The sequence below is a fragment of the Carex rostrata genome, chromosome 1 (genome assembly GCF_964058835.1).
Source record: "Carex rostrata chromosome 1, lpCarRost1.2, whole genome shotgun sequence".
Classification (NCBI taxonomy): domain Eukaryota; kingdom Viridiplantae; phylum Streptophyta; class Magnoliopsida; order Poales; family Cyperaceae; genus Carex; species Carex rostrata.
Window position 1 is genome coordinate 9,619,843 of NC_135918.1, and position 17,034 is coordinate 9,636,876.

A 17,034-nucleotide genomic window follows, 5' to 3' on the forward strand; every position below is an offset into this window, starting at 1 on the left:
ATCATTTTCTAATTTTCCTTTTGTTCATTATTCAAATTAATGCTAATAATAGTTTACATGATTTCTAGACTGTTGAACTCTTATGCAGCGGCCATATGCCAATTTGAATTTACCGCACTTTTTGTTGGTAGTGCATTCACATAATATATATATATATATATAACTCACTGAAACGGAAACACAGAGGGGATCATGCATGATAAGATGATATACATAGAGTTTGTACTGCTTGGGAGCCTCGATCGAGATTCACAAATAAACTCGATGAAAGGTTACGATTAGCCTGTAATTAACATTGCCTTAAATGCATTTCCGAGGACTAAATGCTTTCGCTTTTTAACACGGCACCCACACAACAAGGGGGCCGGGACAGATCATGAGCTAGGTTATAAAAAAGGGGTAGGGGAGTGACCAAGTCTGTGTATCATTTGGAGAGAGAGAGAGAGAGAGAGATCAGTGGTAGAGGTTAATTCTCAACATGTAATGTATATTTTTTCTTATTTTTACTATTATTGATCTTTCTTTTTCTTGATTGTTCTAATATTACCTTTTGTTTTGATCAAGATTCTAAAATGAGGAAGATAGTGCAAGTACGAGAAGACGACGCAATAAAATGTAGGATCAGAAATAAGATGGATGCGCATGACATGCTTATAGTAAGAGAGATGCATGGCTACACATGGAATTTACTTAGCTTAAATTTGAATATATAGATAGAATAAATAAAGATTCTTTTTTATTCTCCTCTTCTGAATTAGCTAATGATGAAAACTCAATATATATATAGTTCGTTCTTTCCTTCAATTCTCTATAACAGCCAACAGAATATGAAAAGAAAACCAAGATTTGTTTCGTTTAATTTTGGCTCAGATATCTCAATCAAGAATTTTGTTTTATTGATGGTAGATTTTTTTCGAAATGATGGGCATCTCCGGCGTGTCGACGCCCTGCCCCTGCTACAGCAGGACACGCAACACACAGCCTTCATATTTCAAGGTCCCAGGCTCAGTCTCAGTCTCAAAGTAAGATAGTTTCAAATTTGAAATTTTGGATTTGTAGGAGGACTTTTGTGAAAAACATTCTTGTACCCAAGTAATACAAGTACAGCTCATAGTTAAGTCTCATTAGTCTAAATGTCTAATTTCCCCTCCCTCCGTTTGGCCACTGGACCGTTGAGCCGCCGTCTCTTCAATTCCAGTGTGGGGGCCCGCTTATAAGTGACTAGAATAAGTCTTACCTCGTATTTTTCTGTCGTCCAATTTTGGCCCTGGTCCTACTATAAAAAAGACGCGTACGCCTCGATCTCAGTGCGCAACTCCGCCGCTGGGTTCGCCGGAGAACCAATTCTAGGGTTAGGGTTAGGGTTTCGTTTCACTACGGCCTTAATTGTCCCCTTCCTTGCGCAACAAATATTTGGGTTGGGCTTTCTTATCCGTTGAAAATTGGGGTTAGGGTTAGGGTTCTGTCTCCATGGGACGCTCTCGCGGCGTTGCCAACGCAGGGGACGATGACACCAGTCAAAGGTACCGTACCTCCCCTATTTTGATCACCGTCTGTCTCTGTTTCGTGTTATGTCAATGTCGGGAAAATTGAGGAGGTATCAGGTGAGGAGTGCACCTTTGGTGGTGTCAAGCTGGAGGTTGTTTATTTATTTATTAATTAATTAATATTATTATTTACACTGGGTTCAGTAAAACCATGTGCCCAAATAAATTACCATACTGTGGTTGAATAAACTCAGTTGTGCTATATCAAAGGAAACTTTAGGCACAAAGGAATTTTATTTTTGGTAATAGAATGCTTTCTAATGGAATCAGGGGCAATCATCTCTGGTTTTAGTATAATTTCAGTACTGGTATGTGCTGACTATTAGGCACTGATCCAGTTGGAACAAAAACTCTTTCCTTTGTAATTGTTGTTGTTGTTGTTTAGTTACATGATTTTGGTTAAACTGAGGGTTTGTTATTGACATGTTAATTGGGTTCATAATACTACGGAGGACTTAATTATCATAATTGAGAGAATTAATACTCTATTATTCTGCTGGTCTGTACCTATTGAATTTAAATGCTTGGTATATCGTTCGTAAGGTTTCTCTGTGATATTGTCATTTGTTCGGTTAGTAAAGACCTGAAAGATTGTAATCTTTTTACCAATAGATTTTTTCTCTTAGGTCAAAGAGAAGGAGAGTCCCTTCAGGTGGAGATGCCTTAGAGAATATAACAAGTAAATTCTTTTTGTATCCTATCTTTTGTATTTTTTTTTTCTTTTTCAGGTCTTTCTGTATATTTCTTGCTCTCTCTCTTAGAGAATCTGTTATATTTATGCTAAGATTGTACTATTATATATTAAGTTTGTTTAACAGAAAAAAAGGGCTCCGCAAAATTTCTAAAATGCTCTCTCCTTTTTTCCATTTTTTATCGTGTACTTTGCAGGTCAAGGTGGAACAGATGGTAAAAAAGCACTATACCACTGCAACTATTGCAACAAGGATATTTCAGGGAAAATCCGTATTAAATGCTCAAAATGTCCTGATTTTGATCTTTGTGTGGAGTGCTTCTCTGTTGGAGCGGAGGTCACACCACACAAGAGCAACCACCCATACAGGGTCATGGTATGTGCACATCTTCATATATTTGTGCAAATTGTATTTTTATTATTGTTCAAATGCTTCAGTTGTGAGCTAAATTGAAATTACTAAATCGTGCAATTTTATCCCATCGTTGTTACGCAATTCATTGATCTCCATTATTCTCTCCTGAATGTGGGATGTAGTATTTGGAGTTACAATTGATGGTAGCTGAAACTTAAATTTAAAATAGTCTTAGATGAAGAATTTATTTTGAACTCGGTATCTGACAGGATAGTCTCTCCTTTCCCTTAATCTGCGCTGATTGGAATGCTGACGAGGAGATTCTTCTTCTAGAGGTAGGCCTTTTATGTTGATTGTTTAAACTTGACTGAACTTTAGGGCTCTACCTAGCAATTTTTTTGCATGTGTCAAAATAGTTACTTGTTAAAGATGAATAAACTAGCCCTCCTTTTCCTGATAAGCCCTTGGAGCCTGATCTTAATTTAGTGTTGTCAGGTAAAATGAAGTATTGTTAATTTGTAGTGAGCCATTGCCTTGACTTTACACTCAAGTTACTTTTTTCAGTGTTAATTTTTAATCTCACTAAATTCATGTAATTGTTGACAATTTGATTACCCAATTAAGTACATTGAAAAATTAAAAACTAATGGAATTTATTTATTTATTTATCCATTATTTTTGAGTAATGCTGTTTTGCTTTTGTTTTGTCATTTTCCTGTGTAAAAAGGGGATTGAGATGTATGGACTTGGAAATTGGGCTGAGGTGGCAGAGCATGTTGGTACGAAAAGTAAAGCACAGTGTATTGATCATTACATGAATGCATACCTTAGTTCTCCTTGCTTTCCACTACCGGTATGCCCTCTCTAAAATCTGGGAATTGTAAATTGAGGCTTAATTGCACAATTTAGTGGTTTATTGAGGCAGAATTCAATAGAATGAGGTTAAATTGGATAATGAGGCTTAATTTTAACAATTTAATGTTGTAAAGACTTAATTAAAGCTTAATTAGGTTAAGCCTGGGTTTAATGTGAACTAGGGAAGCTATAGAATCCTGAATTACGGGTCTTAACTTAAAGATTATAAATTTGATATTCAAATTTTATTTTCATTACCCTCCAGGATATGTCTAGGGTTAATGGTAAAAACAGAAAGGAGCTTCTTGCCATGGCCAAAGTGCAAGGTGAGGCCAAGAGAGGTTTGTTGCTGCGATTGCATTCCTTTTTAGTCATTACTGATTTTTAATTTGTAACTTGTAAGTTTACTCACTGATTGTTCAATGGATACACAGGATCATCATTGCTTGGTGAAACAACACTTACAGATTCACCTTTTTCTCCTTCGAGGGTCAAGTGAGTATGCTTTTTAATTTTTCTTATATATATGAACCTTCTAGGTCTTTATTTTTTCCCTTGTCTCATGTTGAAAATATTTATAATTGTTTGGTAAGTTTTGTGGATCACAGGATGGAGGATGCTATTGGTGATGCTCTTAATGGGAGGTCTCCCTCCAACCTAACTTCTGGTATATTTTAATTCTATTATTTTATAATATTATCATCCATAGTTTTTAGTTTCCAACTTAAGGTGATGTTACTTCGTACAGGTGCAAACAAGAAAGCATCTAATGTGGGACATTTGAAAGACAGCTCTGATGGACCCAGACCTGAAGGTAACCCAAAAGCTGAAATTTATAAGGCAAAAGCACAAACACACTCACAAAGTGGAGCAACAGCACTTATTTTTCTGCAAAATATTGAAATATCCCTTTTAGTAATTCAATACTATGAAAATTGCTAGGAAGAATCATGCATATCCATGTAAAGAGAAAATAAATTAAGTATATTTTTATTAAACATGAAAAGTAATCCCACCCTCATTCAATACTATTCTAATTAATTTTATGTTCATAATTGAGGAAAAAGGAATGCTAGGTTTATTATCCAATGATATCAGGAGAGAAGGGATGCATGACATTTTTTCCATGTTTTAATGGGGTATATGAAATATCCTTGTTTGGAAGGGTTATATACAATAATTTTTTTTTTTTTTTTTTTTTTTGTAGTGGCACATGTAGAATTATTTTTCAAGTAAAAGGTACACAAACAAAAGTCTTGAAGTACATATAAAGAAACCTACACCCAAAATAAAACATAAAAGAAGAAGATAGAATCACAATTTTGGTTGTGGCAGATACACACATGGATAGGAGTGTGGGTGGAAAGAAGCCTAAGTACTCTGGTGAAGAGGGCCCGTCAATGGCAGAGCTTAGTGGTTACAATGCCAAGAGGCAAGAATTTGACCCAGAATATGACAACAATGCTGAACAAGCTTTGGCTGAGATGGAGTTTAAGGATTCCGACACTGATGTTGAACGCGAGTTGAAGATCAGGGTGCTTAACATTTACTTGAAAAGGCAGGTTTTTTTTTCTGTTGGTTATAGTTTGAGTGATAACTGGACTGAACTGGATTGAACTCGGGGTAATTAATCTGACACAAGTCAGAGGTCCATTTTGCATTGCTGCAAAAGTTGGGATCCTTGAGGCAAAATAGGGCTAAAATTGAGCAGCTGAAGATTATTTAATGCTATAATGGGTTCAAATGAGTTAATTTGAATCTAATTTTGTAGTTGACTATTCATTGGATAAAAATTGGATAGACTGTAGCTTTGGCATACTGTTCTTGTTTTAGTTGTCAAATGAAGGTTGACGCTTGGCCAAACTATTCTGGGAAATGGAATACTATTCAGAGTTCATACTAAGGCATGATGACATAATTGCACACCTCCATGTATATTTTTTTAATACATGTTTTGTAGTGTACTGTATGTGACTGAGACGGACCTATTTATCTTATTTGATTATTTTTATGTAGGTTGGATGAGAGGAAGAGGAGGAAGGATTTCATAATTGAGAGGAACCTGCTATACCCGAACCCATTAGAAAAGGAATTATCCAGTGAGGACAAGGAGGTTTATGAGCGGTTCAAGGTCTTCATGCGTTTTCTCTCCCCAGAAGATCATGCAAATTTTCTTAGAAACCTTGTTGAAGAACGCAAGCTACGTAATAGAATCCAGGATCTTCAAGTAAGAGATTACCTTGTTTTTACTCTCTCCCCTCTAAATATTCCGTCAATAGTTCTTTTTGTTGAAATTCACCGACTGAGAGATGCTGACCTGGATCGATTAATTAGTTTGGTCGGGACAACAAATCAGTATGCAGACTGGGCAAATAAGATAGTTGCTTAAATACATTTTAAGTTGCTCTTTTTTTTAATGAAGAGTAGGTTAGTATGAAGCTCAAACTTCTTAGCCTAACTAAAATATAAGCTCGAATTTTGACAGGTCTCATTGTGTTAAGAATCATGTCCTGGAGCTGACCTTAACCTGTCTGTGTTATGCTAACCAGGTTTAAATAGTCAACATGTTACTCGATCAATATCTTCCTGTTTTAATATGATCGAAGATCTGGTATTAAAATAAACACTAACAAAAAGACTTGATGCTGACTTCTTTCTGGTGCCAGGGTAGGTACCCTCTTATGATATTAAGAAAACAAATGTGAAGTTCCAGGTCGATTTATGTTCTTTTGTTGTTTCCCTTTTCTTTTTGCTTTTGTAAATCAAAAGGCCATATTTGATAAACATAAATGTCAACTGAAACAGCAAGTAATATAATTTCTTTTTGAGACATGCAAATGTCCCCCAGAAAGTAATATAATTTTCTTTTGATACATGCAAATGTCCCCCTAAAATATATGCCTTTTCTTTTCTAGATATGTCGTGCAGCAGGGTGCCGCACAATTTCCGAAGCAAATGCGTACTTGGAGCAGAAGCGCAAGAAAGAGCTTGAAGAAAGCATGCAGAAGTCCAAAGAAGCTGGTGCAAGTTTAAAGCCACAGATACAACATAAGGCCATCAACCGACCCAACATGATGAAAGTTGGCGGGGCTGAGTCTGAGGTGGGGAGCCCCAGGAGCACGATTCTCGATGCAAAGAAGGGAAGCAGTACAGAGTCTCCTGTGGGCTCCACAGGTGCTGCTAGGTCAGGATGGGACGATTGGGACCTGACTGGACTGCCTGGTACTGACTTATTAAGTGTAACTGTAAGTAACCTTCAGTTATTTTTTTCTTTCTTTGATTACATTCTAACAAGGTCTGGCATTACAAGGTGCTTATTAAACTTCTTTTATGAAAAAGTTTTACTTTTTTGTGCTGTATGCCCTCTTCCATGGGATAAAGGATATTCTGACCTGAGGTATTGCTTTGGGCTTACCAGAAAATTTTTGTTTCTTTTTATATAGGCATGTTCTTATAAACTGCTTTGTTCATGCATTTGTATTTTACTTTTTTTTTTTTTTTACAGGAGAAGCGTCTGTGCTGTGAGACCCACTTACTACCGGTTCACTACCTGAAGATGCAAGAGGTGATTGTAAAAGAGATATTCAAAGGCACAGTTCACAAGAAATCTGATGCTTATGGTTTCTTTAAGGTAGAGCCAGCCAAAGTGGACCTTGTCTATGAGATGGTGGTTAAGAAGCTTGGCCAAATTGACGGAAATCCCCTTGCTTAGTTCCATAGTTATCTTTAATTTGTGTCATTGCTAGAGATTAGTTTTTAACTATCTATTGGTGTTGTATGTATTATAATTTATAACTAGTAATCTGGGGTTGTATGCCCAGTCGTGTTTATATGGACTAGATAAAAAATTGACTTGGGAAACTTATAATATTAAGCCACAAGTACCTCTTATCGTGAAGGTCCTTGATAAATAATGGGTTTCTCTAGTCATATATATATATGTATCTCATTTGCTTTGTCCTCAATAACTTGTGATCTTTTATTTGTCTGAATCTGGGTGCATCTGTTTATTGTTTCATATTCAAGTTACCACATTAAGAAAGTTTTTTGCCAAATTAAGTTCTGTGCAACTAAAATGACTGAAACAAATTGTTTCCTAAATGTAATTAAGGCACTGTATCTAAAATCATTACTTTCGACTTTGATAATTTTAGAATTTTCACTCAATCAATTTCATATAATTGAAAACTGGAACTGTCAATGAAGGTGCTTAATGTGGTCGCTCAAATTTCAAAAATCTAATATAGCTATAATCTTTTTTTTCCTTGTTTTATTTGTCTCATGAAATGTCACCACCATTACTATTCTTGTTCTTATTATTCTTATTGTAAAAGACAAACGTTATCTGGATAGTTGAATCGATTATAGATAGAAAAGTGATCTATAATTTTTAATGCATGAAAGAAACGCTTCCTGAGAAATATTGGTGTTGGTGCCTTTCAAAGCATAAAGTTTATATCTATATTTATAAAATTTAGAATGCCTTATTAAATAGTATTCAAATTAGCTGAGGCTCCAATTACGACAAAGACAGTGGACTTTTGCAAGTGATGCCATGTAGTCATCCGACCTATAAAAAGGGTAAAAAGTAACTAAAGGAATATGAATGGAAATAAAGAAAAATGGAGAACAGAGATTTACCTTGAACCATAAAGAGAATTGCATGCTTTAACAATGTGCAATTTTGCAGAATTTGTATCACTCTACATTGACAGAATAAAATGTTAGCACTAATCACAAAATCATTCTCTGAATTGATTAAAACTCAAATTTGGTATGCATTATGTCTTTTATTTGGACCACAATAATATATTACACCAGTACAGTAATTAATTGCCCTTTTGTACAGTACATGATTCAATAGGAGCGATATCGTACCAGTACTAGAAACAACAGTATCTACCTTATGGTCTAAAATTAATAAAGGAGAAAAAATAGTGATACTGTTGTTTCTAGTACTGGTACAATATCGATAGTGTACCAGTACATATCATTACAAGAACTTAAATAAATGCAGCTGAACATTACAGCCAGTGCACCAGGGGCAGTGGTACAACAAATCATAACATTTTTTTTTTTCTTTTCCTTTGGTATTTGTTACATGCATATGGCATTTGTAATTACCAATGATTCGTAATAAAGGCCTGCATACAGAGAAGCATAGAAGAACTCATCCTCTCTCCCACTTGCGAATTTTGAAACAAGCTTACAAATAAATCAAAAGATGAAAATAATAAATGTAAATAGATTAAACTGCAAAACAAGTAGGAGAACAGTAGAGCAGTGAAGTTAATTTTACAGAATGCTAATGGCTAGGGCAGTTCCAAGTTTGTACTGTCCGCACTACTAAGCTTTAGCAGGGATTTCAATTTTGGCTTGTATATACAGGAATCAGCCTCATCAGTATGCCATTTGTATCATAGCTGTACCGGCACCGTGAACAAGTTTTAAAACTGAACTAAAAGTAAGTAATTTTTTTCAGTTGTGCAGTAGTTCAACATAATTTTTGCCCCAATTATCTAAGTCAAATATACTAGAGTAATGATGAGGCCAAACTGGTGACGCAGCTATATGCTGTACCAAACATGACAGGAACGGGATTTTAACTTGGCTTAAAACCCAGAATTTTTTCTGATAAATTCACTGGCCTGATCAGCGCACAGTGAATCATACCTGTATTCCAACAGTAAGATAACAACATTTTTTAATCTATTCCTGTCCTAAAAAAACTAAAATAGTATGGTGGATAACAACAAAAAGGGCCAATTTAAAAATAAATAAATAAATGGTTGAGAGAAAATAACCACGTCAATACCATTTCAGGGTCCCCTCCATTTTTGAACATAAGATAGGCTTCGTGCATGACTGGTCGTCGGTCCTCACCAACCTAAAATAATACAAGTCTTTCATCTTTCGAGTTTTAAATTTTACAAAAAATCAGTAAAATAGGTAAGATGGATAGTTTTCATTTTGGCCATGGCACATGAGAGGTCTGAGATATGTTTTACATAGGTATACAGGAAATTTCAAGCTTTGCAGGATAGAGAGGAAAATGTTAAAGAAAAAAAAAACCTAAATTAGACAAATTGACCTACCTCCAAGAAGCGCTTTCTTGCCTCTGTTACCCCAAAAAGTTGAGATTCACACAAATAGCACCAAATCGACTCTTCGGTATCATTTGGATTCGCTGCGACATCTAACCTAAATTGTGCTGCCCCTTCTTCAAATCTACATTTTGTACATGTATATTAGGGCAACAAAAGTACTGCATTACCCCCACTTTAAATCATAAAAATGCTAGAAAAACCCCTCGCTATGCAAACAATGACTCTTGACCCTCTATTAAGCTTTTACTTTGTTCAACCAGCCAATTAGTACTTCAATTTAGTCCCAAATAAGCCATAATTAACTGTATGTTGGGCAATGGTGCATGGATCTTAAGTTTTTTTTTTTTTCTTTTTTCTTGACAGTAATTATGACGATGTAAAATCTCAACATAAGTACTACATATATAGATTGACAAATCTGACATTATTGTATTCATAGATCCGGCATTATCCATGGTGAATCTTATGAAATCATCTTCATTCCTAGTGCATATAAAGATTTTATCACTATATAGCTACCTGTTCAAGTAGTATAGAGATAAGCCTCTCTGCCAGAGGTCTGTAAATGAAGCAGTATTAGCATTTTAGCATACAAAATCAGCATCTCTGATTCTGAACCTGATGAGAAATAATATAATTTCTAAAAAATATAAGAAAAATACAAAGAAAAATTACATACACGCCTTCTGTCTTGGATCCAACTCAATAGCACGATCAAACTCGATCAAAGACCCGCTCACATCCCCCTAAAACACATAAAACACACACACACACACACACACACACACACACACAATTAAAATGTAGGAAAACATTTGCAAATCTATTTATTTATTTATTTATTTTTTTCATTAAACGAAACAACCAAGTTCACCTCTCTGAAGAGGTTCATGCCTCGTCGAACAGCTAGAGAGGCCTCGCGGGCTGAGCCTTGGGGCCCACCTGTAAGTGCGTCCCATATCGCGGAGGCCGCAGTTGGTAGAAAGAAGAGGCGCCTTGAAAATGAGAGGGGAGCGGAAGCGATTGAGCTGTGGGTCCCGAAAATCAGATGGCAGAGACGAATACTGTTTTTGTGTGGTTTTGCCGCGCGATGAAAGCCAAAGGGCAACGCTGCAACACTCAGAGAAAAAGAGGTGGCCATTGGCGCGCTTACACTTAATGGATAATTGTCTTATTTTTTTCCCTTCTTCCCTCGCGCCTCAATTTGTTTTTGCTTCATCCTCTAAATAAGTTCGAACTGTTCAGAATAAATTTTTTAAAAAATTCTGACGTATAAATAATAATATAATAATTAATTTTATCATATTTCACAAATTAAACATAAAAAACTCATTCGTTTCATACATATATAATTGTATTTCTAATAAAAAAAATGTGCAATCAATCCAAACTAAATTGTTTTTATAAAGGAAAAAAAATTAAAAGTCACGAATATATATTTAAGTGGATTGGAAATTGAATTGAATATATATATTTAAATTGAGAAATGGTTCTCATCCACGGGATGCTGTCCACGATTTATCCACAAGCATTATCCAATACAGATTTAACTGTCATTAACGGTAAATCAGACTAATCTAACTGACAACTTCCTTTTTAATTTTAAATTGCACCGTTATTCAAAATCCTAATCTCACTCATATTCTACTGATCGGAAAAAAAACCCCTCTCTCTCTCTCACCCCAACCTCTCTCTCTCTCTCTCTCTCTCTCGGCGTCGCTGCTGCACCGCCATCTTCTTTGCTCAGACAAGCTTACGCAATCCGCTCACCCTGCTTCAAATCGTGCGTGAGAGAACCTGGAGCGAATTCTCTCTCTCGTGCACAGACCATCTGCTGCTTACCCGACTCCTTCAAGCTGTGTGAGTCTTTGGAATCCGCAACAACCGCTGCTCTAATCGCGGAGATAGGAAGAAACGATCTAAGATAGGCGATCTAGAGGAGAGAGATGAGGGCGGATGTGATCTGGAGCATAATAGGGTTGTTTTACAGTATTCGCCTTGTGGTTTTACAATATGCATCTTGTTTTTTACAGTATTCATCTTATGACAATATGGACGAGAGAGATAAGAGAGATGAGAAAGAGGTGATATGGAGGAGATGATCTGAGGGAGGCGATATGGAGAAGAGATGAAAGCAAGGCAATCTGAAGTATTGATCTTGTCGTTTTATAGTATTCACCTTGTGGTTTTATAATATGCATCTTGTAATTTTACAGTATTCATTTTGTGGAAATATAAAGAAAAGAGATGAAAGAGAGGTGATCTGAAGAAGATAAGAGGAGAGGATTTGGAGGAGAGAGATGATATAGAGGCACCCTTCTCCTCACCGTTGATCAGATAAAAGTTGTCAGGGTTGAAAAAAAATGCAAATTTTAAATCTAGTGAGTTATTTCTTTATTTTTGTTGAATTTGTTGTTTGATTTGATGTAGTAACGGATCTAGCATTGTTTTAAACTTTTATTTGAATTTGTTGTTTGGTTTGATGTAGTAACGGATCTCATAATTATTTCTTTATTTCTGTTGAATTTCAATATGGAGGAGATATGAGGAGACGATTTGAGAGAGGCGATATGGATGAGAGATGATAGAGAGGCGATATGGAGTATTGATCTTGTTATTTTATAGTATTCACCATGTTAATTTTACAATATTCATCTTATGATTTTATAGTATTCATCTTATGATTTTACAGTATTCATCTTGTGAAAATATGGAGGAAAGAGATGATGGAGAGGCGATATGGAGTATTGATCTTATTATTTACAGTATTCATCTTGTGATTTTACAGTATTCATTTTGTGGAAATCTGGAGGAAAGAGATGATAGAGAGACGATATGGAGTATTGATCTTGTTATTTTATAGTATTCACCCTACTAATTTTATAGTATTCATCTTGTTAATTTACGGTATTCATATTGTGAACAGTTACTAATGTTTAACAATGTGGTTGTCAATATTTGATGCATTGATGATTTATAGTTTGCATTTATTAGTTTTACTATAATAAATCCAATTTATTACATTGTTTATTCTATTTGTATACATGATGATATCTCGAAAGAACGTGTGGTTCTTGTGATGAGGCTTCTTACTCATCCCAACAATGTTCACAAGAGATTGTTAATGTAGAAGCTTTATGTTTCCATAGTTTGTTTGATGTTATTTTGGATGTTATTTGAACTGATGTGGTATTGTGTGGTGAATATTATGGTTGCGTTGAACAGATGCTATTGAACTGATGTTTTTTGTTGAGCAATTTTGTATTACAGTTTGGAATTGTCATATTTGTAGTTAAAATGTGTCAGTTTACAGTATTGAGCTATTGTTGTTTTTATTTTCTGTTTTTTTATTTTGAATGTTCTTGATGTGGTATACATGCAATTGATTTATAGTTTAGATATATCAATTTTACAGTATTATTTTTTTGTAGGTTGTATGTTTTGTTTTTATAGTTTAAGTTAACAGTTTTATAATATTGAATTTTTGTACTTTTTACATCTTGTTTTATCGTTTTGATCTGCTTATTTTACATTATTGTTATTTTATAGTTTTTACGTTTTGTTTTCACAGTTTAAGTTGACAATTTTACAGTATTGAAAATTGATACTTTTTAAATTTTATTTGCTAATTTTACATTGTTGAAAATAGTTTTTTACGTTTTGTTTTTACAGTTTAACTTGATTTTTTTACAGTATTGAAAATTGATATTGTTCAACATTATTTTTTATCGTTTTCATCTGTGAATTTTGCATGACTGCAATTTTATAGTTTGTACATTTTATTTTTATAGTTAAAGGGGTCAATTTTACAGTATTTATTATTTTGATGATTTATTTGTGTGTTCATTAAATAAAGAAAAAAACATATTCGGAAAAATTTAATTTTGCCTTTTTAGCACGTTTTTTTGTCGAAATAATTACTAATAACTTCCTATAATTGCAATTTCCGAAATTACAACAGGTTGTCCCTTTGAAAGTATATATTTTTTATCTTGTTGTGCAACTTGCAATTTGTTTGGGACTACTTGGAATACTAGCTGGATGTTTTTTGATTAACTGACTTATTTTATATGATATATTGTATAAAAATATAGCATGTAAGAATAGTTTTACAGTATTCGCGTAAGTCAAATGTCAGTTTTTTTATGGATAAACTGTGGACAAAGGTGTGTGGACAATTAGACGCTTCCATTTAAATTTTATAATTACCTTATAGGGTAACATGTATGAAATAATCATTACCCATATCCTTATTTATTTAGTTAACGAAATTTTTTTTTTACCCATATTCATATCTAATAATTTAACGGAAAAAAAAATCTTACATGTATCCGTCTTATCGAATACAATACGGATCGAATAAATGACTAAAAAGGTACCATTGACACCCCTAATTATGCATTAATATAATATTAAACTGTGTATTAAGCAATAATTAACCAGGCATTTTAAAATATTGAATATAAGGGGATTTGACGTGTACCCTTCAAAAACTGCAAAATTACATACTTCCCCCTCCAAAATCTATAATAGCATATTTATCCTCTTAAACTATAATAACTCTCTAACTATATATATCAAATATACACAAAACTCTGATTAATCACAACTAATACTCTAAAAACATATAATTAATGTTTTCAAATTTGACTTTTATTTTCTTATTTCTCCCAGTTTCGTTTTATCTTCGGTTTATATTACCGTACCTCGTTATTTCTCTACCCAGCCCTTTTCTCATTCTCTTCTGTTCCATTTGAAATGTATCTTTTCTCTTCTGTTTCATTTCCTCTTCTACCTTCTCTCTTCCAGTCCCATTAGTAAATCTAAGATAGTACCTGTACCGTTATTTTATTTATTTAGTTTTTTTTTTTTGAGAAAAGCCCGTAGGCACACTTGAATTAAACTGAGAAAAGTGTTCAGGCTACAACATACAATTCAAGACATTAAACTGAAACATTTTCTTAAAAATTACTAAGACATCCCTAGCTTCCTGAGAAATCCTAAAAGAACCTAAAAGAACTGAATTCTCTACTCTACGACAGTAACAAACTTGGACAAATTACTAAAACGTCCCTAGCTTCTGAGAAATCCTAATAACTGTAAAAAAAACTGGAGCCTCTTCTCTACAGCATGAATCTCATAGCACGCTCAACCTCATAGCATGAATCTCACAGCTTGTGAGGATAAAGTAGTCATATTATAATTCTTAGTTTATAACATGATGTGATCTTAATTTGTTCATTTTACAAACTTATTGTTGTAATTGTTTCTGAAAATCTAGAAGAAAAGAAAATCAATTGCAAGTATAGCCAAAAAAATAAAGCCAAGGAGCTTACTCGATTATGGATAATTCTACCCCCGAGCTCCCATCTAGGTCTCGAGGGTTCTCCCCCCCTCTGATTCAACCTCCCTCGATTATGAAGATGGATACAATTACATGGAGGCCATCTCCAACGAGCCAACATGTGATTGGAACGTGAGAGCTATCAAGAGCTTTCAGCACTGAAAAAGCGAAAGATGCACGGACACTTGTAGCGCTAGAAGGCGGGATGCAATCAGAACTCACAAGTTTAGGAGGGAAAGAGACGTATTGATTAATTATTATAATATGTAGCTATGGTATTAAGCATAATTAATCACTAGTTTTAGTTGATGGGTAAATTTGTGAGTTATTGTAGTTTAAGAAAAATAGTGATATTACCACCGATTTCATAGAAATCAAGCATACTTGATTTGGTATTCAAAATATGTACTAATATCAAATATGAAAAGTCATACAGCAAGTCAACATTCACAGACATACAAGTATACAAGTAGCAATAGTATCACATCAAAAGCTAATTTGCAAACAAAATGAAATACTAAGCAAATGAAAATCTCATAAATCAATCACATTCTAGAAGACTAGTAATCCAATAAATACTTTATTATAGATTTTAGAAGAACAAATACGTAATTTTGCAGTTTTTGAGGGGTATATGTTCTATCCGTCTTCATATGTCAGCAACATTATTGAGTAGATAAGAGTCTAAATTAATTAAGGACATATATATATATATATATATATATATGTCTATTTCAATCATCATTTGTTCAACTGGACACATAGAATCTACATACGTACTCAATTATTTTTTGTTGAATAAACAATAGCACAATTATTCCATTCTCTTCTAACAACCATGTAATTGTAATTGTATTATCCATCCCATGCTTCCACTGTTCATAATAAAATCAGGCAAGTACGCACAAGCAACAAGTTGCTAATTATTTTTGATAAAATACAAAAACTTAATATAGTTCATAATGGTTTGCCTCTTTAAGTATTCTCTCTGCTCAGCACTTTTCATGGATGTGGGGAGTGGAGCTAATTAAGAAGATGATTTGCATGTAATCTTGCTCCATTGAAAAATTATATTCTGACCATATATACCCTCTATCACACCATGAATGACACAATAGCTTTGAAAATCTCTGTTGGTGGCTTCTTGGTAGCCGCCTTCATTTGCATGGCACTCGCATGTTGTTGCATTGTTCTTTGTATGCAGCGAATATCCAGCACTAGGGTAATTACTTCCCTCCCTCTCATGCCTCCTTGTCATGTTGGGTTATCACCTAAAACCCTATCAACGCTCCCGACGTTCGTGCATCGTTCTGCCATGGTAGAGAATTTGGAATGTGTCATTTGCTTGGCAGAATTATTGGAGGGTGATAATGGGCGATGGCTCCCTCGATGCGGGCATAGTTTCCATGTGGATTGTGTCGATTTGTGGTTGAAGTCTCACTCGACATGCCCGACTTGCCGAACAGCAATTGACTCTGGATATTCGGATGTTGCTGATGTGTAACAAAGGACAACTCTAGGTTAGAAATTAAGCTAGCTAGCTCCAAGATGCAAAGGAAATTAAATTTGTATATACAAGTACTTGTATAATAATGCATGTACATCTGAAGTAGTAGTTAGTGGCCTTGAGAATATATTTATATTAATTATTCCCCAATTTTTGAAATTAATGCTGACAATCCAACATGTCATCCTACGGTCCTACCTATATATGTTAATTGATGGATTAGTTTACTGGCAAGAAATTAAATTAAATGAACTCGCTAGCTATCTAGCTAGTTACATTCTCTCACTATCACCATTTCTATCTTAAAAATTGTAGTACAAGAATAAGCAAACATGGAAACTCAAGTATTTTAATCTAATTAGAAAAGTAGTACAAGAATAAGAGAAGGCTAGCTAGTAGTGAGAGAAGGCTAGCTAGTAATTCTAGTGCTAGACTCAAACATGGCCGGTTCTGAAGATTTTGAGACCCAGTGTGTGAAAATTTTTTGGGCTCTTTATATATACAATTTTTTTTTATAAAACCGGCTAATACACTTCCATAAGTACTTCAACATCATATGCCTATTAAGTCATTTTTTGCATTTTCAAAGTCCAAAAAGTCGATCCAAACCATTCAATATGATATCCAT

At 34.4% G+C, this 17,034-nt stretch overlaps 2 protein-coding genes across 6 annotated transcripts; one reads left to right on the forward strand and one right to left on the reverse strand.

Moving 5' to 3' along the window:
* The first annotated feature begins 1,135 nt into the window (after window positions 1-1,135).
* On the forward strand, window positions 1,136-7,339 carry ADA2B (ADA2 2B). Of its 4 annotated transcripts, none has more exons than XM_078305768.1 (13): window positions 1,136-1,523; window positions 2,174-2,226; window positions 2,436-2,614; window positions 2,863-2,928; window positions 3,321-3,446; window positions 3,714-3,789; window positions 3,883-3,943; window positions 4,042-4,115; window positions 4,197-4,262; window positions 4,784-5,006; window positions 5,465-5,675; window positions 6,364-6,693; window positions 6,954-7,339. In XM_078305768.1, exons 1-13 carry the CDS (start codon window positions 1,471-1,473, stop codon window positions 7,158-7,160), a joined length of 1,725 nt encoding a protein of 574 aa, XP_078161894.1. In that variant the 5' UTR covers window positions 1,136-1,470; the 3' UTR covers window positions 7,161-7,339. The 4 variants fall into 4 exon arrangements, with proteins under 4 accessions (XP_078161894.1, XP_078161901.1, XP_078161906.1 ...); XM_078305775.1 differs by having other exon boundaries at window positions 4,057-4,115; XM_078305780.1 differs by having other exon boundaries at window positions 3,714-3,774.
* Window positions 7,340-7,858: 519 nt separating this feature from the next.
* LOC144557246 (Tetratricopeptide repeat (TPR)-like superfamily protein) lies at window positions 7,859-10,761 on the reverse strand. Of its 2 annotated transcripts, XM_078305795.1 has the most exons (8): window positions 10,430-10,761; window positions 10,235-10,301; window positions 10,075-10,114; window positions 9,544-9,676; window positions 9,264-9,335; window positions 8,573-8,653; window positions 8,090-8,151; window positions 7,859-8,018 (listed from the first exon to the last, which is right to left on the reverse strand). In XM_078305795.1, the coding sequence occupies exons 1-8, from the start codon at window positions 10,694-10,696 to the stop codon at window positions 7,952-7,954; spliced, it is 789 nt and encodes a 262-aa protein (XP_078161921.1). In that variant the 5' UTR covers window positions 10,697-10,761; the 3' UTR covers window positions 7,859-7,951. The 2 variants fall into 2 exon arrangements, with proteins under 2 accessions (XP_078161921.1, XP_078161927.1); XM_078305801.1 differs by lacking the exon at window positions 8,573-8,653.
* Window positions 10,762-17,034: the final 6,273 nt, after the last annotated feature.

What these genes read in the sequence shown, in the direction of transcription:
- LOC144557246 (XM_078305795.1), bottom strand. Translation starts at nt 10,696, where the DNA reads ATGGCCACCTCTTTTTCTCTGAGTGTTGCAGCGTTGCCCTTTGGCTTT. An exon ending in CAAGAAAGCGCTTCTTGGAG is followed by an intron (nt 9,336 to 9,543) that starts GTAGGTCAATTT and finishes GTATTATTTTAG; the next exon opens with GTTGGTGAGGACCGACGACC. An exon ending in AATTCTCTTTATGGTTCAAG is followed by an intron (nt 8,019 to 8,089) that starts GTAAATCTCTGT and finishes CCCTTTTTATAG; the next exon opens with GTCGGATGACTACATGGCAT.
- ADA2B (XM_078305768.1), top strand. Translation starts at nt 1,471, where the DNA reads ATGGGACGCTCTCGCGGCGTTGCCAACGCAGGGGACGATGACACCAGT. An exon ending in TCCCTCCAACCTAACTTCTG is followed by an intron (nt 4,116 to 4,196) that starts GTATATTTTAAT and finishes TACTTCGTACAG; the next exon opens with GTGCAAACAAGAAAGCATCT. An exon ending in TGATGGACCCAGACCTGAAG is followed by an intron (nt 4,263 to 4,783) that starts GTAACCCAAAAG and finishes TGGTTGTGGCAG; the next exon opens with ATACACACATGGATAGGAGT.